We start from the raw sequence: 25,374 nt of genomic DNA, 5'->3' as shown, positions 1-25,374 counted from the left end.
CTCTTTCAGTCTTTATTTTTTTTCCCCCAGTTTCTTTGTCGGAAAAATATTTGTCGAGAAGCGAGCTACAAAATATTTATGCAAGGCTGCCCCTATATCTGTTTTTTTCTCTCTGTCTGTGCCATCGCACCTCCCGCTCGCACGCACGCAGATAAGTCGGGCATCTGCACGTACCGCAATTGCAGAGAGCTAACGGTAAACAAAGCGAACCAAAGAAAACAGCCCAAAAGAAGACCAGCAGAAAAGAGAAAGAGAGACAAGCAGCAAGAGAGAAGAAGAAAGAGAGAGGGAGAGGAAGAGGGAGTGTGAGGGCAAGGGGGAAAAAAGGACGAGAACGAGGAATTATTGCCCCAGCTGATGAAAGAGGAAATGACCACAAATTGCCGTGGCAATGTGTGAGTGTGAGTATGAGTGTCAGTGTGACTGTGAGTGTGTGTGGCCACGTGCATGTATATAGGTTATTTAACGTATTTAATTTCCCTCTCCCATTCACCCACACACATGCAGAGCGTAGGACACGATTTTGCAGGACCATTCCTCGGATCTCCTCTGCGTTCAAGACGTGCCGAAATTCCACAGCTACCCATCAACTCTCCCATTGCGGGTATAACGTTTCGAGGTCAAGTATGTTCTTCCGCTCATCCGATTGTATTCCCTCTATCCTTAAGGTAATTTAAATCAATTGTTTAAAACAAGTTGATATTAAAAAAAAAGCAAAAAGTAAATACACAAATGTGTGAAAAATTGAAAACAGAAAAAAGCCATCAGAATAAGGAAATATATTATTTTAATCACCATTTATTGCAACTTGCAAAATGCTCTCAGCAAATTTACATGAATTCCAATTAACAATTATGGGAAAAAGCAGTTTGCTTACTTCTGGCAAAATTGTTGCTTAAATGTGTAAAAGCAAACTGTGGTGCAAAACTGAAATGCCTCGAGCAACTTTTCTCCTCTTCCGCTCGCTGGTTTTTTTCTCTGGTTTTTCCTTTTTTTTCTAGCTTTTTTTGTTTTTTTTTTTGTTGTACCCCAACTGCGTGTGTGTTCGCCTGTTAGAAAATAATTAAAACTTTTCGTGATTTCGTGCCAGTGTAGCTGCGATTTTTCTCAATTTAAAATGAATTCTAGCGGCAGCAGCGAACGCAGCAACAAACTGCTGAATGTCTGCAGCTGCTGCCATGTTGCACATGCATTTGTGCATATGTGTGCTTGTGTGTGCCTGTGTGTGCCTGTGTGCGTGTGCAAGGACCAAGTTTACAATCCGTAAAACTATACCTAAGCCTAAGCCAGAAGCATTCACACAACTCCCCCGTCATCACCCAGTTTTTGATTAGTTATTGTTGCAACCGAACCGAACCGAAACTGAAAACTGAAAACTGGAAACTGAAAGCTGAAAACCGAAACAGCCACCCCCCACTTGCCACACGAAAATGTTCACTCACCTGCCGCAATGTTTTACAATATTCGTGCAGCTTTTGATTAGCTGCAATTTTATTCGCTTTTTTACTTAGTTGCGCTTTCTAGCACTTTCTCACCCCATGAAACTCCGTCGATTTTCCAGCTTTTCCACCTGTTGACATCGCTTTATCGATTGTGCGTGAAAAACTAAAAACTGCGAAAGTCCATGGGCCTTCTGCTTCTAACTTTTCCATCTCTTAAACGCTAAAAAAAAACTTTCAAATGAAGCACAAATTAAATTGATAAACAGCGTAATTGGGGGAAAAAAAATATAATTACCCATTACTTTCAGATATTAATTGGTTTTATAAAAAAAAATTACTCAAAAACTCAAAAATTTATAAAAACGGAAAAAATGCACCACACCATATAAGTATTTTCTCTGTGGCTATAATTTTCGAAGAATTTTTTCCTTAATTCAAAGTAAAAAGTATTTCATTTAATCAATAAAAACTGCTGCAAAATCACGTTGAAACGGAAATGGAGAGTTTATGGTTTTTGGCCAAGGGCAGCTACAATCAAAGGATTGCCAAAAGTTGGCGATTATTTTCGTTGGTTTTCAATTTGCTAACGATTTACGATGCGATGTCGCATCTTACACTGACGTTTTACGACATTTTCAAAGCCATAGGACACAAAAGTTGGGGAATCGAAGGAAAATCGGAACAAAATGGGCGTGGGGGGCGGTTGGGGCGGCTGCTTATCGATGGACACGCGCGTACTATAAAATGCCTTGGATATTGTCTGATGATGACGAGGCCAAAGCAGCTAGCACACTGGGAGAAAATGTACATATATATGTTTATAAAAAACTGGAAAGAGATGACATAAGTGTAACTAACTATGGCTACTTGACTCTAAGCAACTACATTTTCCTTTAATTCGTATTGGAAGTGTTAAAGTGAAATATTAAGTATACGCAATGTTGGTTTCTTGGCCAATCGACTTTATGAAACGACTTTATGCGAATAACTAATAAAGTTGTATATCATAAGCTAATACAACTCTTACAAGTCCATAAAAGTACTGCAAATTTCAATGCTTAATAATTACAGATACGTTTATTACGTATACGCAATTTTAGATGCATGGCCTATCTATGTTTCTAGCACTGATATTTCTCTCTGTGCACTTCCACACAGTCTTGCCAGATATCTGGGAGCTGTCCTTCGCTATTTGTTCCCTTCGACAAAGTACATGCGTTATCAGGGGAAGTGGGCCATGAGCTTGTCCATAAATTAATCGATTCCAATGGCCAAAGATCTCGGCCAGCATGGAAGGGTATCGCAAGGTCATCTGTAGCTTAGCCCGGTTTATTTCGATTTATTTGATTTCGCTTCGTGCTTCGTCACAGTTTCAGTTTTGATTTTGATTTTGATTTTGTATTCCGTATTTTGTATTTTGCTTCTGCTTTCTGCTTTCGCGCCGCTTTTTATTGTGCTTGATTCGCTGGGTGTGTCATTGAACTAAACTCCTCTATAAATATAAATATCAGCGGCGATTTATCGCATGTCTGTCCCACCGTCTATATCCCATGTGCGTATGTGTGCGTCTTTGCGTGGGCCCATAAAACACATGCTAGAAACAGAAGCGTCCACTTTTGATCGCTTCTAGGCCCATTTCCAATTGATTTCATTTCGTATTGCCAATTTGTTAGGGCGACAGAGACAGAGAGAGAGAGAGAGATGGGTAAATAGGCCATTTTCCCAGAGCCATTCAGCCTTAACTATATTTTGGTTACCCTTGAATTTCAAAGCATTGAAAGCTCTCTTATATGTTGTTAAATTCAAATTTTAGATATTGAATAAACGATTTTATGGGCTCTAATGAAATCACTGTGATCAAAATATGCATCTTTAAATACCCACAACTTTAAAAGTTTGTCCTGGGAAATTCAAATTATTTCTACTGCGAATTCGTTTAAAAGATAAACCATGTTTTCATAAAATAATAGTGTAAATCTTGCAAGCAGAAGCTGTATTTTTAATTAAACTTGGTTATATGGCTCACTAGTATCGCATACTTTATTTCATCTCTACCGACCACACAAACAAATTAAACTTAACGAAGTTATGTATGTTCTACCTCTCACCCGTTGCACCCATTTCTCTGCCGTGCACGTGCCTTAATTTGATTTTGCCCAATTTCGTTCACGGCGCTTTCCATATGCAACTTCACTGGGAAATGCACACGGGAGAGAGCACATAAAATAGGAACACAGCTGGGACGTTAAATATGCAACGATGCCACAGTTTAAAAACCGCACAATAAATTGACCAGTGCCACTACTACCCACATATGCACATACATACTCGTACATATGTATCTCCCCAAACTCCCCCGCCAAATTTGAAATGCGGGCATTTTGCTGGCCAAAATAAAAGGGAAATGAGCCATTTTTAATGAAGCCACGCTGCTCTGGCTTTTGTTCGAACGTGTGCGGTCGCATAAGCCCAAATATTGGGCCACAATATCCCTGCGACCCAATTTTCCAAGCGATCTCATTGATTGAAGGGGAATGAGACAGAGAATACGAAATAAAAATAAAAGCGCAGCCAATATGCAAAATAGCAGAGGCGCACACGTGAGTATGTGAGTGTGTCGAGATAAAAATAGAAAAAAAAAAAGAAAATGGAAAATAAAAAAAATACGCAACCAAGCGGCACATGCGAAATGCAACAGCAACAACAACAACAGCAGCAACAACAACACGACGGCCATAAAACGAAAATAAAACTTACATAAATTTAGAAGTCTTGGCGGGCAGTCGTGGATATGTTTGTCGTTTGTCGCTTGTCGCACTGCTCCCAAAACGCACTTTATTTTTGGAAAAACGAAAGCGAAAAGCCAAAAGCAGTCGCAACGGCAACAACAAATGACGCAGCAACAGGCAAAACTGTTTCATTCGACACGCAAAGTGGTGCACTAAACAATAGCGGCAAAAATTGCACTTCGCCGCTAATCGCAGTGTTACCAGCCGCCCCTGTGCAGCAAAATAGTGTGGCCAGTTGCGGCAGGACTTCGTTCAACTGACCTTAACGTATAACAAGCCTCGCGAAACGGTACTCAAACATTTTCAAAAGTTTTCTACTTTTTCTTTCTAAAGATCAAAGTTTGAATCATTTCAATAAATGGCCTTGCAATCGATAGGTGCATCAAAATGGGGCAAAACCAGAGTTGCAAAACAACTAAGGCCAGTCCCGTTATGCGGCTGGAAAAGCAACTCCGAACAGCAGCTGCAAAATTTCTATTCGAATTGGAGCAGAGCGTATAAAAATAATATAAAGGAAAACACAAACCAACGAAAGAAAAAAAAAAACAGTCGGCGGCTTAAATTATGTGGAGCTGCAAAGAGAGCGAAGTGGGGAGGAAAAACAACCGAAAAATGGAAAGACAAACAACAACAAGAGTTTCGAGAAGAAACACTGCGACAAAATAAAAATGAGTTATAAGTAAAAAGCGAATCTAGCATATCCAATCACTTTTATATCATCTTCAAAAGAGTCCTTTCTAAATTGGACTTCACTATTCCTAAGAAAAAATAACTTGAAAAGGCAAAACAAGTTTTCTCAGTGTACCCACAATAAGCGCGTGAAGTGGGAAGAGTAGATGAGGAATGGGGAATGGAGGGGCCGGGGGCGGGGTGGATGAAAAAGAGGAGCTGCATGCCTCTGGTGAGTCGTAAAATTGCGCAAACGGGACTCGCTCCGCTCTTCCTTTTCGTCCTTTTCGTCCTGGCCGCATTGTTTAGAGGGCGTGCGAGCGAGAGGGCGCGATGGACACAAGAAGCTGGCCAAATTAAATACAGCAATTTCGCAAAACGTATGGCACGCGCAAAGCAACAGCGAATAATAATATGAAGGAAGTGCGCAAAGGAGGCGGTGACCGGAGTGCCAGGATGCCCAGGATGGGCAGGACTGCCAAGTGGGACGACCTTGGATGTTCGGGAACGTACGCATATTTTTCTGGCTCCCTGTTTTTGTGCGATTTTTTCGCCTGTTTTTAGTTTGGTTTCCTTTTTTTGGAGGAAGGGGGATGGGGAAAGCCTGCAAACATTTCCAAAGCCTATGTTGCAATTTTTGGTTTCTTCGCGGAATGAAGGCAAAAATAGAGCGGCCTGAAATATTTGCACACAAAGAAGAGGCCATAAACTGTAAGCTGGGAGTACACTTAAAAAATTATCATAATAACTTGAAGGGGTAAGGGTATCAAAAGTCTAATTCGATTGTATTTTTTAAATATGTCATGATTTTTTGGCTTTAAAAGGCCACACGAGTATGGTTTACCTCACATATAAAATGATATGTATAAATATATAATATTATTCCCAGTGTAGCGCCACATGCAAGATGTTGTCCCTTTTATTTATTTGGCGAAAGGGGCATCCCGGGGGCAGTGGCTAAACTGGACACAAAATGTTTATGAGCACTTTAGCTGGGCAACGGTCTCTGGAAGGAACAGTCCGTAGTCCGTAGTCCGTAGTCCGTAGTCCATTGTCCGTAGTTCTCTGCCGGAATCCCTACCCGGTCATCAGGAGCATCATTCACATTTACGAGTCAGCGGAGGCTGTTGCTTCCATTCGGCATTCGGTATGCTTGGCATGAAAAATAGAACTGTGGGTGTCTTGGTGGCGGCTGGAGGACATCCGCCATCTCCACCATCCTCCAACCATCCAACCAACTATCCAACTATAGCCAACTGGCGGCAGGTTGGCCTTTAGCCAAGCCAGGCTTTTCTCCCTGTTGATTATTGGCAATGATTCGCTTTTGGGCCCATAAAATGCAAGCAAATTGAATATTTTTTCGCAATTATGTGTCACAAAAGATGGATGATTATTTCAGGCATACATTTTTACTATTTAAAGTACGATTTACTCAGGGAAACTAAGAAACCATACGTTGATGTAAAATCTCTAGAGATTAATGAAATTTACATTTAAACCTTATTAAATGAACTCACCTTATTGCTTTTCCGTGTGCTGGGTGAGCTGGTAGTTATGTTTTGAATATGTATTGTGTTATTACTTGAATCGTAGATTGCTATTGATAATTATATGCAATTAGAACTATTAATATCCGTAGTTGGCCTCGATAATGCTGATAGCGAAGGACAGAGGGCGGGAAGAGCGAGAACGGCTGCGGTTCGAGTCCCACTCACGATGCACAGTGTTGGCCAGCGATGCTGGTGGCCAGAACCGTGGAGCTCAGTACTCATTTATCCGACTTGATTCGCATGCTCTGCGCTTCTATTTAGTATTTACTGTAGTTTCCCAACTCGTTAACGATCTTTGCAAGTGCGGGGGGGGGTAGACAAAAAAAACAAAAAAAATCAGGATTGATATACGTATCTGGCCAACTGCTCACACACAGATGCAGACACAGATACTGATACAGATTCAGATTCAGATACTGATACAGATTCAGATTTAGATTCAGATTCGGATACAGATTTAGATTTAGATTCGGATACGGATTAGATGGAGATAAAGACACACACACCGACACGCAGGCGGAAACGGAAGTGATAGCACTCGCGGAACCGAAACCGAACCCGAAACCCAAACCGAAACCGAAAGAAACGTAACGTAACGTAACGTAACGAAACGATGCGAATACTCGATTATTTGCCGATTACTTGGGCGACTTGAATGGCTTGCTTTCAGGGCATTGTTCCTCGGATGAGATTGAGATGTGCCCGCTTCTGGCCGGGAACTCGCTAATTTGGCTTATTTGCTGCCGCTGCTGTTGCTCTTGTTGTTGCTGTTGCTGTTGCTGCTTCCTTGATGGCCCATCCACCGGCGCCGCCGGCCACTTGGACATTTCCAGCTCATTTGGCGGGGTATTAGGGGTGTGATTCGTGACGCTCCTTCCGCCTGCAATCGTGGTAAATGCGAATGGCAAAGGGAAACGGAAATTCTTTTATGGCTTTTCAATAAATTTGCAACAAATTATGTTCGTTTTGGCTGTGTGTGTGTGTAAGTTGGTATGTGCGTGTGTGAGTGATTGTGTGCATGTGAGTGTGCGTGTGCGTGTGCGTGGGTGATGGATGAAGTGTTTGCACTAACTGCCGATGGGATTGGGGTTGGCCAAATAAACCTAGTTTGCAGGCCTCCTCTTTTTTTCTGCTGGGTACAGTGCGTTTCAGGACTTTAAAGTGGGCTATCGATCGAGTGCAGTTGCCCTAATGGGGTCGCTAACTTAATGCAGCAATCAAATGATACATGGGATTAATCAGTTTCAAATTAGGTCACTTTCACTTGCTTTCACTTTAACTATTTTTAATACTTTTACAAACTGAATACATGTGTGATTATACTGGGAAAATTAAAACCCTCAGCTACCCCAAAAAGATCAAAGGAAACCGTTGGAATTTCAGCAATCTTACAAAGTTTTTGGTATTCCTGATGATATATGACCTATGACCCCTTGGCCCAATTTGAACCAACTTTCGCGACCTGATTTATTTGGCTTAGAGCCTAAAACGGCAAGTACCTTGGCGTAATATGACTTTATCTTTCATCCTTTCGCATATTGGCTTACCAACCACCGTTTCCTGAACCCCCCTCCCCCTCCCCCTTCCCGCAAGTTTTTCCAACCCGTCCGCCTTAATTTTGTTGATGTTCTCCGCAAGGCTTTTTAAACTTGTCATACATTTTGATAAAGAATTCGCCTTGTTCCCTCGAGGGCCTCAGATGCTGTCAGCACCAACCCCCCTCCTACCCCCCATTTTTCCACCCCTTTTCCGATTTCCTCGCACCTGACTTTCCACCACAGCCCCCACCGTTCTTTTGGGGCCCCCCCCCTTTTTTTTTTAATGCCGCCTCCCGTGGCTTCTTCGAAGCTTCAGTGCTGATGGGCGTGCAAAATTTCTTCTTCATTTTTTTTTTTGCACATTTAAATGGGACGGGAAACGGGAAGTTAGAACACCCTTTTGTCTCTTTCGCTCCGACTGCAGGCGTCTCTTTCGCTGGGTCTTTAACCAAATTCGCATTCTTCGCAATTTAAGTGAATTCCTGTGCTCCGGCGGCAGCCCGCAGGCCAAAAATGCTCCGCGACTTGACTTTGTCTTTTGTAGTTTTATTTCATTTCACTTTATTTCATTTCAGTTCGTTTCGCTTCGCTAATGGCACTGAGTTGCCCTAATACAGAGCGAGAAATAAATGGCTATTTCTAAAAAGTTCATAATTTTTCTGCCCTAGATTATTAATTAATTAATGTATATGTTGACGCACATTTTATGAACATGCCTTAAGATAAGTGCAATTATCATCCGTCTAAAGTTGTTGCCAAATTTTGTCTGTGTATCGCGGGGGTGTTGAATCTTTGGGAGGCAGTACCGCCCCCACTGCATCCGCCCACCCAAGTTGCAATGGTCCACAGATTCGGGGGATGGTCTGAAAGTTTGAACTTTCCTGCATGGCTTCTTTTCGCCATCTGAATTGGCTTAACTTGGCTTTTTGCATCTTGTTGTCTTAATTTCTGTAGGGTTTCATTTAACATTTGCGTGGGTTGGGGTTACCAAAGGAAAAACCAGGCCCACTTGACTGATGCTCGGGCAAAACGCACACATGTGTAGAGGGGGAGGGGGGAGAGAGGGGAAATGTTCAAGGACATTTCCAATGGCAGTGCGCAAGAAGGGAAAATGTTCCTCACACTCAATGGATCGCCAAAAACATTGCACACACATGTGAGAACCATTAAAGAACCAAATTATACGAAAAATATCTGGCGATAATAGAAAATTATGTATTACACCCGCGACCTGCAGTGTTATGAATATGAAAATCATTTTTAACGATGCGTCGCGACGCGCAAAATATACATACATATATACAAAAACAACGTAAAAAAAAAAAATAAATAAATAAAACACAAAAACCATGCGAAACAAAATAGTACTAAAAAGAAATCAGTGATTTTTCGACTTAGTATTTACGTCACAACAATTTGATGGTTCTTTAAATATTAATAAAAGCTGGGTGAATGGCAAACATTATGATCGAGGCACACAAACACCTACCTCAAAGTAGGCAAGTTGCTTGGCCGAAGGACTTTTTTTTTTTTTCTGTTGTTTTTTGCTTGTGTTGAAGTTAGAAAGGGGGTGTATTATTTTCAATTTTCAGATTTTGTTAGGTTTCAAATTGGGTTCGCGTCGCGAGCACTGGAAAAAAATGTACAAAAAAAAAAGTAGAAGACTTCGTTGGAGGCTGCGACGTGTTTAGCGGTAATTTCGCATGGCTTCAATTTTTTTTCAATTTTATTTTTGATTGACGACGGTTTTGTACGAGTACGACGACGACCACGGTCTACTACTAACACGGCTTAAAAGGGCGGCTCAATGGTCGTTTGGTCTTCCGGCTGCTGTTGCTGCTGCTGTTGCAAGTGTTGCAAGTGTTGCTGTTGCTGCTGCCACAACTTTTGCTGCTGCTGCTGCTGCTACTGCTGCTGCTGCTGGTTGCGTGTCGCGTGTCGCGGCTCTGTACATCGCGCCGTATACCCAACGACTAGGCGCTGGAGACTTTGGTCTGCGGAACCCAGAATCGCAACGCCCGAATAATGCCAACCGATTCCGATTCCGATTCGGAGACCGATTCGGGTCCGAAAAACCGATGGCGCTTTCTTCCGAACCGAAGCCCAAAAACCAAAAACCCGACTGCAGCCGCCAACGGCGACAGCAACGTCGCAGTCGCCGTCGCAGTCAGCGTCGTCGTTGTCGAAAAGAGATGCCGTTCCTTTTGCGGCGAATGAATTCGATTCGATGTCGAAAAAGCTCACTGGCTTTGAAGCTTTGAAGGTCAGCTGCGGCAGGCAGGCGCAACAATCGCCGCCCATCCATTCATCGCCACACATTCTATGCGCCTCCCTTTTTTGCCGGTCGCGGCGCGACGCGGCATGGAAAGTGGCATGTGGCATGTGGCATCCTCTGCAGAAGCCGTGGACTCGCGGGTGGAAAGTGGGCCAGGCCAGGCCAGGCCAGTTTGGAGCGACGCAACCACCGCAGCGGAATGCAGCAGATTTTCGAATTTCCACTTTTCTATGTGTCCGAAGCTCTTCCAGAAAGCTCACCCACGTTTGCAGCCGTTAAAAGGATAATGGCCCAAGTAAATTATGGGCACTCAAAGTGGAAATGTGATTTAATGGTATATAAATAGTCAATCAAAGTATTCAATTTAAGCAAACAGTCAAAATATGAAATATTTTACGGGGAAAACTGTTAAATTCGAAACAAATATAAATGGTATACATCCAATACCTCTTCCTTAAAACTATACATTAAATATAAATTAAATTTTTTTATTTATGGGAGCTTGATAAATATATATTATTAAATAAATTAAAGCAAAGCAATAGTTACAACACACTTTAATTGACTTAAAACAATAATTTTTTGCAGGTTTTACTAATTTCTTCAATAACTAAAATTGTAAGATAGCTAAGTTTTTAAAAAGTAACGTCAACTGGAAATGTTTCCTTTACATTTATCAAAGCTTCCTCAAAAGCTTACTATCTACAACTTGGACTTCAGCTTTTGGGTGAAAGTCCTTGATGGGTGAAGCTTAACTCCTTAACTTTAAAAATAAAACTATAATGGCTTTTCTGCGAGGGATCTTACACTAGAATGATTTTAAAACAAAATCATAATATTTAAATGCCTATAGAAAAAATATAGATATATGGAAATTTTGTAGTACCTTAAGCACCCCTTAAGATAAAGTGGTTATTTAGTATGCATAAACATTACAGGGTACCTGAATTTGTGTTAGACAACAAATTTCCACCCCTTTTCCGGATGTCTGACAACAGTAGACATGGCGACGGAAAAACAATCCGGGCCAACCAACAGCTGTCAGTCGGTGTGAAGCCGATCGAAACCTATCCACATACAGCCGGATTCTCTGTAGCCCGATATCCGGAATGTCCCGCCAGCTGTTTCCCAAGGGCAAGAGTAGAGGCACCATCAGGGTCAAGATCAACGCCAAGGAGAGGGAGAAGGAGAAGGAGGAGGACGAGGATGGCGCACGGAAGGGTCGGGAACGGAGAAGGAGCAGGCGGCAGTCGGCGGGAGACGGCGATCCAGCCGGGGATGTGGGTCACAAGCGCGTAACTGGCGATGACCGACCGAGTGGCATGTCCGTGGACCGACTTGGTAGCGATTTCACCGCCATCATGGATCGTGCCAGCGATGCCAACGATGGCAGCAGCACGGGTCCGGCGGATGGCACTGGGAAGAAGGCGGCATCTGGCATCGGCGGGAAGCAGAAGAGGAGCTCCAAGTTCCGGCTCAACTTCTCCACATCGAAATCGGGCGGCTCGGGCACCGGTGCCAAATCGCGCACGGCCAGCACCACAAAGATCACCACTGGGGCATCGCTCATTCCGGATCTGAATCTGATCATTAACCGGATGCGCAACATGCCGGATGACTCGTTTGTCTACATGGACTACATGCTGCCGCACGACAGTGAGTACTTCACGCCGTACAGCCTGCGGGAGGTGGAGTACAAGGATCTGAACACCTACGAACCCTTCTACACCGTCACCCGCCACGGCGTCACCTTCTGGCACTGCTCCGAGAACTTCTTTACCCCGCTGGACCAGTGGCAGCAGGAGTTCAAGCAGTTCCTCAGCATCATCCAGATACGATCCTTCTCCATCTTTCGCCTGTGGAAGGGATTCAAGGTGTGGGAAAAGACGATCAAGTGGCGGAAACTGAACGAGGCACGGGATTATCTGCAGAACAACCTCTTCATCGTGATTCCCCAGCTGGCCAAGGCGATTCTGCGCATGCGCAGCGATATTGTGCAACTGCAGCGCTTGAATTTCATCAATGTGACCAATATCGAGAACTGGCATCCATTCTACTTTCTGGAGATGCACATGCGCATCTACGAGCAGCTGCACAAGACCTTCACCGACTTTCGGGAGTTTATTGCCAAGACGATATGTAAGTTGCACTTACCAGATACTAACTTTAACATTAATGAATGCGTTTAAATAGTTCGAGCCTGCACGGATGCCATCCAGGCACGGGGCTTCTATCCGGATGACGAGGTCAACTACTATCCCTCGCTGAAGAAGATGCGTGAAGCGCACAGCTTTATGGACCGGGCACGGAAGAGGGCCTTCTGCAAGACCCTGACCAAGTGGGCCAACACACTTGACCATTCTCGCATTGATGCTAATCATTTGCCTTATCCCAATTAGTTTCCTCACCTACTGCGACATGATGGTCTACCAAATGCTGTACCGCATCACGATCAAAAGCTTCGATGATTTGGCCACGGCGTTCGAGGTGCACGACGAAGTTGGTCCTTCGGAGGCGGATATCAGTAGACACGATCGGGTGGACAAGCGGATCGAGAAGCAACGACCAGCGGACAAGCCGCAAAGTCCGTTCTTTTTGGCCATGTTGCGTCTACTGCCCGATCGCATCGATGTCGAGCCCTCGGAGGATATCATCAGGATAATATTTCAGCGCATCACAGGACTCATTCTTGAGACGGTCCTCGAGATCCATCCGTTCACCACCGATCCCTTCTTCACGCAGTACACGCAGTAAGTTGCCTGATTGGTGCATCTAAAATCGGATCACCAACTGAATCTTATATTATCTTATCCTAGACCCTCGATCATGGGACGCCAGGAGGAGGTGCTATACGAAGGTGCCCCCGACTTGCACTATCTACTGCGCGCCGATCAAAAATTTCAGTTTAACCGGTAGGTGAACATTAACAAAATATTGAATTTCCATAATAATACCTTTTTCGCACCAGCAAAAATATGTTTATACTAATCCGTAAAGCTTATGAAAGGGCGAAACTTTATACGCAGCGGTTTCAGCAGATCCGCGAAAACTTTGAGATCGACAACAGTACCGATCCCACGGTTCTCAATACGGAAAGAGGTAACTATAAAGAAATTATATTTGAGATTCCTTATCAAAATCCTGTAATTTTAGATCTTCAGATACTGCGAGCATACTGCGATAGGTACTGCAATAATGTGAGGGCGTTGGATGGCATCTTGGAATATGTATTCCTGGGATTGCTGAAGCTCAACCAGACGAACTTCAAGGATACGGTGACGCCGGTCTGTTCCCGTCTCCAGAACGTCTTGGCCACATACCTGCCCAAGTTGGCCGAGGAGGAGACCACGCGGCTGTACGAAGAGGCACAGGATTTCCATGGCCGGATCTGCTACGAGCCGCACGAGACGCTGGAGATTGTGGCCCACATCCGATTCCTGGACAAGTGCTCCGCCGAACTTGACGGGATATTCGATGGCATCGACTATGTGCACGACCTGTTGCTCATTATCAAGGACTTTGGCATACCGATCGATGACGATTCCAAGGAGGATTACATGGACACCGAGGACTATTTGAATAGGACGCGCGAAACGCTGGAGGAGATCAGGGAGAAGCGGCAGGACTTCATCAACCGACTCGAGGATGCCATGCAGGATGACATAGCGGCGCTCAAGGAGGAGATCCATGAGGTGGCCATCGAAGCTGTGCAGACCTGGCTTCTGGATGTGAGTTATTCGAAACTAACTTATATATTACTCTACGTTAATTTGATTTTCCGTAGGCCAACTCCAATAGATTGTCGGTCACAAACAAGTTGGACACCTTGCTGGAACACCTGAACAAATGTCGCGAAACAGCCGACGAGTACCTGGGCTACCAGAAGGAGTTCCAGATTGACCTGACCATGTACGATGAGATGGCCAGCGGCTTCTATGACATACGGATGCGCCAGAATCTCTATCGCACCTGGGCTGACTGGGAGGAATCCCTAGCCGAGTGGATAGCGGCCGACTTCAACACCCTAAATGTGGTGGATATGGTCGAACTGAATGCCAAGACGATCAAGAACTGCCTGCAGTTCCAGAAGTATCTGCCGGAGAACAACATAGTCCCCGTGCTCCAGAAATCCGCGGAGGCGTTCAAGGAGAAACTTCCGGTGATCGGTTACCTGCGTAATCCCAATTTGCGAGCCGTAAGTTGAAGATTCAGATGGATAGTCATATATATAACATTGCTAAATCTATATGCTTAGCGGCATTGGGCGGAGATCGAGGATCTGCTGAATCGCAAGTTCTTCCAAGAGAAGGACATCCTCATCCAGACATACGAGGATGTGCACGCATTCGACGATGTGGCCATCGGTGAGGCTCTCATGCAAATATCCTCGCAGGCCACCGGCGAGGTGCAGCTGGAGAACATGCTAAAGGGCATCGAGACCGTGTGGAAGGAGACGGAACTGTCCATTGTCTCGCATCACGATGCCAAGGACGTTTTCATACTGGCTGGCACGGAGGAGTTGCAGGCCGTCCTCGATGATTCCAATGTGAATATCAACACGATAGCCGCATCCAAGTTTGTGGGTCCCATCAAGGGCAAGGTGGACGAGTGGATCAATGCCATGGACCAGTTTGCCAAGACCTTTGGTGCGTCATATCCATATTATGATTTAGTACTTAGTAATTAACCTCTTGCGATTAACAGAAAGCTGGATGGACTGCCAGGGAGCTTGGATCTACCTGGAGGCCATCTTCGCCTCGGCGGATATACAGCGACAGCTGCCCCACGAGGCCAAGATGTTCTTCACGGTGGACAAGAGCTTCAAGGAGACGGTGCGCCAGGCAAAGAAGGTATCACTGGCCCTGCCCACCATGTCCAGCGTGGATGTGCACAAGGTGCTGGTGGAGAACAACCGTTTGCTGGATCTCATATCGCGCGGATTGGAGGCATATTTGGAGGTGAAACGTGTGGTCTTCCCCAGGTAGAGAGACGTAATCAAGAATGAATCATACATATACATATTAATCCCCCGCAGATTCTACTTTCTTTCCAACGACGAGCTGCTGGAGATCCTGGCACAAACTCGCATACCACAGGCAGTGCAGCCGCATCTGCGCAAGTGCTTCGATGCCATCTACCGATTGGAGTTTGGATCGAAGGAGGGCGGCGACGGCAAGATGGTGGCCACCAATGACATCGTCGCCTTCCTCTCGCCCGAGGGCGAGAAGCTGCAGTTCGGCAAGGGGCTGAAGGCCCGCGGTGCAGTGGAGGAGTGGCTCAGCAAGGTGGAGGAGGCCATGTTTGTGTCCTGCAAGCGTTACATGCGATTCGGCTACCAGTGCTATCCGGCCAAGGAGCGCGAGGACTGGTTCCAGGATCATCCCAATCAGGTGGTGCTCACCGTCTCCCAGGTGCAGTGGGCCGCCGACATTCACCGCATCTACGAGGGCAAAGAGCGCAATCCGCTGAACATTTTAGAGAAGATGTCCAAGTTTGAGATCAAGTGCCTGAAGGATCTGGGCGCCCTCGCCGCGCTGACCAGGAAGAGCATTAGCTCGCTGCTGCGCAAGATCCTCTGCGCCCTGATCACCATCGATGTGCATGCCAAGGACTCGGTGCGCATGCTCATCGAAAAGGAGGTCTGCAAAGCGTAAGTATCCAGCCCGTGTCAATGGTGAGCCAAGATCTTAAGATTCAGCCCCACAGATCCGACTTCAACTGGCTGAAGATGCTGCGCTTCTACTGGGCCGATGAGACGGAAACGGTCTACTCCCGCATGGCCGCCGCAAATATTCCGTACTACTATGAGTACCTGGGTGCCGGCGGTGTACTGGTGCTCACCCCGCTGACGGATCGCTGCTACCTCTGCCTGATGGGCGCCTTCCAGATGGATCTGGGCGGAGCTCCGGCCGGACCAGCCGGCACGGGCAAGACCGAGACCACCAAGGATCTGGCCAAGGCGTTGGCCAAACAGTGCGTCGTCTTCAATTGCTCCGATGGCCTGGACTACAAGATGATGGGGCGCTTCTTCTCGGGATTGGCCCAATGCGGCGCCTGGTGCTGCTTCGACGAGTTCAATCGCATCGACATCGAGGTGCTGTCCGTGATTGCCCAGCAGCTGATCACCATCCGGACGGCCAAGGCCATGCGGGTGAAGCGGTAACACATTACGCCCTTGACGCAGTTAATCTCCATTGATAAAGTACGCATCATCCACAGCTTCGTCTTCGAGGGTCGAGAGATCAAGATCAATCGTTCGTGCTGCGTCTTTATAACCATGAATCCCGGCTACGCTGGTCGTACTGAGCTCCCTGATAATCTGAAGGCCCTGTTCCGGCCCATCTCGATGATGGTGCCCGACTACGCACTGATCTCGGAGGTGATCCTGTACTCGGAGGGCTTCGAGGATCCCAAGATCCTGGCCCGCAAGATGGTGCAGATGTACCAGCTGTGTAGCCAGCAGCTCAGCCAGCAGAATCACTACGACTTCGGTATGCGAGCCGTGAAGTCTGTCCTGGTGATGGCTGGCGCTCTCAAGAGAGCCTCGCCCAATCAACGGGAGGATATCACCCTGATTGCGGCACTAAGGGACTCCAATATACCCAAGTTCCTGGCTGACGATGCGGTGCTGTTCCGTGGCATTCTCAGCGATCTGTTTCCGGGCGTGGAACTGCCGGACTCACAGCATCCGCATCTGGAGGCCAGCTTGCGATTGGGCCTGCGACAGAAGAATCTCCAGGCGGTGCCGACGACCATCCGGAAGTGTTTGCAATTGTACGAGACGATGTGCGTCCGCTGGGGCGTCATGTTGGTGGGTCCCACCGGCGGCGGTAAATCCGTGGTGCTGCATGCCCTGGAGTTCGCCCTCTCGCATCTCTTCGAGAACGAGGTGCAGGACCCCAACTTTCGCCCGGTGGTCATCCAGACCATGAATCCCAAGGCGGTGACCATGAACGAGTTGTACGGCTATGTGGATCTCAAGACGCTGGAGTGGCAGGATGGCCTACTCGGCTTGGCGGTGCGAACTGCCACCACAGTGGAAGGTAATCTTCAGCTATAGAGATATTTAAGAGGTTAAAAGATCAACGGTAACTTTCGATTCCAGAGGAGATTCACCAATGGATCATGTGCGATGGCCCCGTTGATGCCGTGTGGATCGAGAACTTGAACACGGTGCTGGATGATAACAAGATGCTGTGCCTGGCCAACTCGGAGCGCATCAAGCTGACCGCCTGGATCCACATGCTCTTCGAGGTGCAGGATCTACTGCAGGCCTCGCCGGCCACCGTTTCCCGCTGCGGCATGGTCTATGTGGATCCCGGCGATCTCGGCTGGATACCACTGATCGACACCTGGCGGGAGGTGGACATGAAGCACAAGCTGCCCGCTCCACTGGCTGAGTTCTGCTACCAGCTGTTTGTGGGCTATTTCGACAAGGCGCTGAAGATCGAACGGAAGCGGGCGGTGTACACCATCCACCAGGTGCTCGGCTCCAAGGTGCGACTGTGCTGCGAGCTGACCTCTGCCCAGCTGGAGGCGGTCAAGTGGTCGGCACTGGGTGAGGAGCAGGCCAAGGAACTGCTGACCAAGATCTTCGCCTGGGCGGTGCTCTGGGCCATTGCCTCCAATCTCAAGGACGCCGAGAAGGTCTCCTTCGAGGAGCAGTGGAGCAAGGCCATTGCCCTGCATCCGAATATGACGTAAGCATGTTGGCCCTACTTAGTACCAAGTTATACATTCCCATACCCCTCGCAGCCTGCCCAACTTCACGTTGTGGAACTATCGCATCGACCTGGAGAAAATGGACTGGGGCAGCTGGATAGATATCATGGCCAAGTTTGTCTTCGATCCGGAAACCTCGTACTACGACATGCAGGTGCCCACGGTGGACACCACCAAATATGGGTAAGTCCTCCATATACTCGTATATGATGCCAAAAGCGTAATCCCAATCCCCTCCAGCTACGTGTCCGATCTTCTGTTTAAACGCGGCATGCCCGTAATGGTGACTGGCGATACGGGCGTGGGCAAAACTGTGCTGGCCATCAGTTGCATGAAACGCCTGTCGCAGGGCAATGTCATCCCCGTGATCCTCAACTTTTCCGCCCAGACAAGCAGCGTGCGCACCCAGGAGATGATCGAGGGGCCGCTGGAGAAGCGCAAGAAGACCCAGCTGGGCGCTCCGGTGGGCAAGACCGTCATCGTTTTCATTGACGACGTGAATATGCCCAAGCTGGATACCTACGGTGCCTCGCCGGCCATCGAGTTGTTGCGCCAGTTCCTGGACTTTAAGGGCTTCTACGATCGGGAGAAGCTCTACTGGAAGGAGATTCTGGACGTGGTCCTGGGCTGTGCCTGCGCTCCGCCCGGCGGCGGTCGAAATCCGCTCACGCCGCGCTTTGTCCGCCACTTTGCCTTGTTCTCCTTGCCGAAGCCGAATGAGGAGACCCTCACCCAGATCTTCAATGGCATCCTGCGGGGCTTCCTGCAAACGTTCTCATCCGCAGTCCGAGCTCTCTCGGAGCCCATGGTGAATGCGTGTGTGGATGTGTATATGCGGGTGGCCACCGTAATGTTACCCACACCGGATAAATCGCACTATATCTTCAATCTGCGCGATCTATCCAAGTGTATACAGGGTATCCTGCAGGCGAGCAATCTGCACTACAACCAGGAGAACCAGATACTCCGTCTGTTCTACCACGAGACCACTCGTGTATTTCACGACCGATTGATTAACCTGGAGGACAAGGCCATTTTCAAGACCCTGATGAAGGAAGTATGCCTGGACCACTTTGGTCGGCCGGTGATCACTGACAATGAGCCACCGATCCTCTTCGGCGACTTTATGGTCTTTGGCAAGCCGAAGAACGAGCGGATCTACGATGAGATCAAGGATCAGACCAAGCTGGAGAGCGTTCTCAACGATTACATTGCGGACTACAACTCGGTGGCGGTGGGCAAGCAGATGAAACTCATCCTCTTCCAGGACGCCATGGAGCACACGGTGCGATTGGCGCGACTTTTGCGCAGCGATCGCGGCAATGGACTGCTGGTGGGCGTGGCCGGAATGGGAAAGCAATCCCTCACCCGGCTGGCATCCCACGTCAACGAGTACAACTGCTGGCAGATCGAGATGCGACGCAACTACGACCTAAATGCCTTCCATGAAGATCTGCGGGTCCTCTACCGCATCGCTGGAGTGAGTGCCCAAGTTGCATTACCTAAGTGCCATTGGCAACATCTTTCGTTTTTCGTTTTTAATCTCCAATAGATTGAAAACCAACCGGTGACCTTCCTTCTGATAGACAGTCAGATCGTGGAGGAGGAGTTCCTTGAGGATATCAACAACATCCTCAATTCCGGCGAGGTGCCCAATCTCTTCGAGGGTGATGAGTTCGAGAAGATCATCCTAGACGCTCGTGATGGATGCAATGAGACCAGAAAAGATGATGTGGGTATACCAAAACGGCCTATAGTCTCAAATATTCTGAATAAAATCCTACCCTTTATATGGCTTAGCCCTGCACTCGCGATGACATCTACAAGTTCTTCATCAACCGGGTGAGGAACAATCTGCACGTGGTGATGTCGATGAGTCCGGTGGGCGACGCCTTCCGGCGCAGATGCCGCATGTTCCCCTCGCTGGTCAACTGCACCACCATCGACTGGTTCACCAGCTGGCCCACGGAGGCCCTATACTCGGTGGCCCTCGGATTGCTCACCAAGATCGCACCCAAAATGGAGGATCGCGTCTCGCTGGCCAGCACAACCGTGTTTATGCACAAGGTGAGTGAAGTTTCTTCTAAGGAATACTCCGTTCCAATGTCCCGATCCCTTTCAGACTGTCGAGGATGCCTCGGTGAAGTTCTACAAGGAGATGAAGAGGCACTACTATACCACACCCAGTAGCTATCTGGAGCTGTTGAAGCTCTACCAGAATCTGCTGAAGATCAAGAACATGGAGATCATAGCCAAGAGAAAGCGGATCGCCAATGGTCTAAACAAGCTACTGGAGACCAATGAAGTGGTAAGTAACTACTCCCCTCTATCCTTAAAAGGTATATCCCAAATTCTGTGTTTCATCATCAGATCGCTGTGATGGGAAAAGAGCTGGAGGTGATGGTGCCCCAGCTGGACGAGAAATCGGCCATGATGAAGTCGCTGGTGGACAATCTGACCAAGGAGACCAAGCAGGCGGATGCCGTGAAGCAGAGCGTGCTGGAGGACGAGATGAATGCCAAGGAGAAGGCGGCGGTGGCCCAGGCGATATCCGAGGATGCCGGCAAGGATCTGGAGATTGCCATGCCAGCGCTACGCGAGGCGGAGGAGGCACTAAAGGGTCTGACCAAGGCGGACATCAATGAACTGAAGTCCTTCACCACGCCACCGGCTTTGGTGCAGTTCTGCATGGAGGCCGTTTGCATTCTGCTGGGCGTCAAGTGAGTGGGTTATCCTTTTGCCAAATTCCCTAATCCCCCTGATTTTGTCCTTTGCAGACCCACCTGGGCATCCGCCAAGGCCATCATGGCGGACATAAACTTCATCAAGCGGCTGTTCGAGTATGACAAGGAGCACATGAAGGAGGACACCCTGAAGAAGGTCAAGAAGTACATCGACCACAAGGACTTCGTTCCAGCTGTAAGTTTACCAGCATAGCTAGCAGAATATCTTGACCTTGACTAACCATCTTGCCATTTACAGAAATTTGAAAAGGTCTCCAAGGTGGCCAAGTCGATGAGCATGTGGGTAATATCCATGGATAAGTTCTCCAAGGTGTACAAGGTGGTGGAGCCGAAGATCAAGCGCAAGGAGGCCGCCGAGGCGGAGCTCAAGGAAGTGATGACAGTGCTGAGGCAGAAGCAAAAGGAGCTGGCTGCCGTGGAGGCCAAGATCCAGGGACTTCGCGACAGCCTCGAGGAGAAGCAGCGCGAGTTCCAAGTAATCCAGGACAACGTGGACCTGACCTACGGTCGAATCAATCGAGCGGGTCGCCTGACCTCCGCCCTTTCCGACGAGCAGGTGCGCTGGCGCGAGACGGTCAAGTCGCTAACCGGAGATCTGGCCTGTGTGCCCGGCGATGTCCTGGTGGCCGCCGCCTGTGTCGCCTATTTGGGCGCCTTCTCGCACGAATATCGCCGCGACATGAGCGCTCTGTGGGTGACCAAGTGCCGGGAGCACAAGATTCCCTCCAGTCCCGAGTTCAACTTGCTCAAGGTGCTGGGCGATCCGTACGAGATGCGTCAGTGGAATGTGGACGGCTTGCCGAAGGATAACATATCCATTGAGAATGGCATATATGCCACCAGGGCTCTGCGCTGGGCCCTCATGATCGATCCTCAGGAGCAGGCCAATCGCTGGATCCGCAACATGGAGCGGGCCAACAATCTGCAGGTGATCAAGATGACCGACTCGTCCATGATGCGGGTGCTGGAGAACTCTGTGCGCCAGGGCTATCCGGTGCTGCTCGAGGAGATCAACGAGACCATCGATCCCAGTTTGCGGCCCATCCTTCAGCGGGAAACCTATCGATTCGAGGGTCGCACCTATTTGAAACTGGGCGACATGGTCATTGACTACGACGACAATTTCAAGCTGTACATGACCACAAAGTTGCCCAATCCTCACTACCTGCCCGAGGTGTGCATCAACGTGACTCTGGTCAACTTTCTGGTCACGGAGAGCGGCCTGGAGGATCAACTGCTGGCGTAAGTAATATCCTTTCAAGCATTTGAACTGCTACAACTCCAATTGTCATCCAAGGGACATTGTGGCCATCGAACTGCCCGCCATGGAGATTCAGCGTAACGATCTGGTGGTCAAGATCAACTCGGACAAACAGCAATTGCTGGCGCTGGAGGACAAGGTGCTGAAGCTACTATTCAACTCCGAGGGAAACATTCTCGACGACGAGGAGCTGGTGGAGACACTTAACGATGCCAAGGTGGGTCGCTCCTCCTCACTTCGATTAAATGTCGTAATGTCCATCATACTCCCATTGTAGGAAACATCGCTGATCATTGCCGCGCGACTGATTGACACCGAGGAGACGGAGAAGGTGATCACTGCTTCCCGGGAACGCTACCGCATCCTGGCCTCGCGAGGAGCCATCCTCTACTTTGTGGTCGCCGGCCTGGCCGAGATCGATCCCATGTACCAGTACAGCCTGAAGTACTTCACTCAGGTATTTTGCAATGTCCTGCGACTGGACCATCCACCGCAGGCCGTGGATGTGCGCATTTCCACCCTGATGACGGACGAGCTGAAGGCCATCTTCGATAACATATCCCGCGGCCTGTTCGAGAACCACAAGATCATCTTTAGCTTCCTGCTGGCGTTGTCGGTGGAGCGGCAAGAGGGTCGAGTTAGCGAGGAGGAGTTCCTTTTCCTTTCACGCGGCCCTGTGGGCAACATTCGGCCAAAGACTCAGCCGGCCAAGATCAAGATGAGCCAAATCGAATGGGATTCGTGCATCTTTTTGGAGGATAACTTCGGTAACTTCTTCGGCGGATTTACCGACGAGCTGGACAAGCCCTTCTTCATCCAGATGCAGGAGAACAAGGAGGTCTTTGACTTCGCCCAAACGAATCAGCCACCAACGGACAAGTGGAACAAACGACTGAGGGTATTCCACAAGCTGATGTTCATCTCCGCCTTCCGGAAGCCGAGATTCCTGCTCAACGTGGTCTGCTACCTTCAGTCCACCGTGGGCAAGTACTTCACCGAGGCATCAGGTGGCACCCAGTTGAGCTCCGTGTAAGATGAATCCCTAACCCAAGCTATAGAAAGTTGTATAATTCGCGTATATCACATTTAGCTATTTGGACACCTCTGCTGTGACGCCGTTGATCTTTGTGCTGTCCACCGGGTCGGATCCCATGTCCGGCTTCCTCAAGTTCACCACCCAGATGCAGTTCACCGACAAGTACTACTCCATTTCGCTGGGCCAGGGCCAGGGACCACTGGCGGAGAACCTGATCGAAAAGAGCTTGCGTATGGGTCACTGGGTCTTCCTGCAGAATTGCCATCTGGCCACCTCGTTTATGCAAACGCTGGAGACGATTGTGCGAAACCTGACGCTGGGCATCACCAAGGCGCACGCCGATTTCCGACTCTATCTCTCCTCCATGCCCATCCAAACGTTCCCGATCAGTGTGCTCCAGAATTCGGTGAAGATCACCAACGAGCCGCCGAAGGGCATCAAGGCGAATGTGTTTGGCGCACTGACGGACCTAAAGCAGGACTTCTTCGAGCACCACATCCAGAATGGCAATTGGCGGGCAATTGTCTTCGGGCTGTGCATGTTCCATGCGGTTTTGCTGGAGCGCAGGAAATTCGGTCCGCTGGGATGGAACATCACCTACGAGTTCAGCGAGAGCGATCGGGAGTGTGGTCTAAAGACCCTCGACTTCTTCATCGATCGGGAGGTACTGGATGAAATACCGTGGGAAGCCATACTCTATATCAACGGTGACATCACGTGGGGCGGCCGGGTGACGGACTACTGGGATCTGCGGTGTCTGCGCACCATTCTGACCATCTTCTCATCGAAGCGGATCATCCAGCCGGACTACAAGTACTGCCGTGGTGATAGCTACTATCGGGATCCGCGCAAGAAAACGCTTGGCGAATACTCAGCCTATGTGCTGGGCTTTCCCGTCCTCGAGGATCCGGAGATCTTCGGCATGAACCAGAACGCCAACATTGTGTTCCAGACCAAGGAGACGTCCTTCTTTATCAATACCCTGCTCCTGGGCCAGCCCAGATCCGCCGCCGACGAGGGCCAGGCCATGGAAAATGAGATCGCACAGCAGACAATCGCACGCATCCAGAAAGCGCTGGCCACCAAGATTAAGAGGGAACCCATCCACGACACCCTCTCTGTGGTAAGTTATATGATAGCTGACCAAATGGTGGCTCAGTCTCAATCTTCACCCCCTTAACCCAGCTGGATGCCAAGGGTCAAGTGCCATCGCTGACCATTGTGCTGGTGCAGGAGATCGATCGATTCAACATCGCACTGGGCATCATTCACGACAGCCTGATCAATTTGGCCAAGGCCATCAAGGGTCTGGTGGTCATGTCGGAGGAGCTGGAGAACGTGTTCAAGGCGCTGCTAAACAACCAGGTGCCCGCGTCCTGGGCCAAACGGAGCTTCCTCTCGATCAAGCCGCTGCCCAGCTACATATCCGACTTCCAGCGGCGCATCGACTTCATCCAACAGTGGGCGGAGAACGGAGCACCGCGCTCCTATTGGATCAGTGGCTTCTTCTTCCCGCAATCCTTCCTCACCGGCGTCCTGCAGACATACGCCCGTCGCCGTGTCCTGCCCATTGACTCGTTGAAGATCGACTTCGATGTGTTCGAAAGGGAGCTGGTGCAGCAGGACTTCTTTGAGATGCACATCAACAACATGAATGTAAGTACCTGCAGAGCAGATTCCATTTTTGTTTTTCCTAACACGAATTCACACGAACAGGACCAGAAGCTATATGGCAACCTGCCGGAGTGCACCGATGCCGTCATCAATGTGCATGGGATCTTCATCGAAGCAGCTCGCTGGGATCTGAGCAAAGGCGGCCTGTGCGATGCCAACTTTGGGGAGCTCTTCTGCCGCATGCCGGTGGTGAGGTTCAAGCCGTGTCTGGAGATTTCGTCGGCGGTGCGCTATGAGGCGCCGCTGTACAAAACCCAGCAGAGATCGGGTGTCCTCTCCACCACGGGCCATTCGACCAACTTCATACTGGCCGTCCTCTTGCGGAGCCACAACGAGCCGGAGTTTTGGATTATGCGGGGTACTGCGCTGGTTTCCGCTGTAATGGAAAATATTTGCTAGCTCTAGATACAATTGGCAGGTTATTGTTTTTTTTATGCTGCATACTTAAAGCCGTCTTTATTTCGTTTCATGTTCATTTTCGGGTACTTTCTGCTAAGGTGTACAATACATATTTTATGTGTGTGTGTGTTGGGAGGGGGGCATTATTTAATTATATCGATTAAGGTCGTAGTTTGCGGATTCGAATGCAATCAGAGCGATGTTTTCAGAAAATATCTAGAGAAGGCACTGAAATATTTACATGCCGGCTTTAGAAATCAATCTCTCATCGCATA

The 25,374-nt window shown here is 48.5% G+C and overlaps 1 protein-coding gene across 1 annotated transcript; it reads left to right on the top strand.

Moving 5' to 3' along the window:
* The first annotated feature begins 10,349 nt into the window (after positions 1-10,349).
* On the top strand, positions 10,350-25,211 carry LOC122624149 (dynein axonemal heavy chain 6). Its single transcript, XM_043803593.1, has 27 exons — positions 10,350-10,410; positions 11,302-12,402; positions 12,457-12,601; positions 12,663-13,013; positions 13,080-13,175; positions 13,232-13,362; positions 13,417-13,991; positions 14,048-14,458; positions 14,519-14,909; positions 14,968-15,244; positions 15,299-15,913; positions 15,970-16,422; positions 16,483-17,306; positions 17,369-17,963; positions 18,019-18,168; positions 18,226-19,465; positions 19,538-19,717; positions 19,786-20,052; positions 20,108-20,293; positions 20,356-20,705; positions 20,763-20,904; positions 20,968-21,971; positions 22,027-22,207; positions 22,268-23,019; positions 23,081-24,149; positions 24,212-24,682; positions 24,743-25,211. Exons 1-27 carry the CDS (start codon positions 10,350-10,352, stop codon positions 25,097-25,099), a joined length of 12,375 nt encoding a protein of 4,124 aa, XP_043659528.1. The 3' UTR covers positions 25,100-25,211.
* Positions 25,212-25,374: the final 163 nt, after the last annotated feature.

The sequence above is a fragment of the Drosophila teissieri genome, chromosome X, assembly GCF_016746235.2.
Source record: "Drosophila teissieri strain GT53w chromosome X, Prin_Dtei_1.1, whole genome shotgun sequence".
Classification (NCBI taxonomy): domain Eukaryota; kingdom Metazoa; phylum Arthropoda; class Insecta; order Diptera; family Drosophilidae; genus Drosophila; species Drosophila teissieri.
Note: the sequence above shows the minus strand (reverse complement) of the source record. Positions and strands in the feature narration are given on the sequence as shown.

Bases quoted from the DNA above. Each gene is read 5' to 3' on its own strand.
- LOC122624149 (XM_043803593.1), top strand. From the start codon at position 10,350: ATGGAAAGTGGCATGTGGCATGTGGCATCCTCTGCAGAAGCCGTGGAC. The intron at 15,914-15,969 runs GTAAGTATCCAG...TCAGCCCCACAG, and splicing joins GAAAAGGAGGTCTGCAAAGC to ATCCGACTTCAACTGGCTGA. The intron at 17,964-18,018 runs GTAAGCATGTTG...TACCCCTCGCAG, and splicing joins GCCCTGCATCCGAATATGAC to CCTGCCCAACTTCACGTTGT.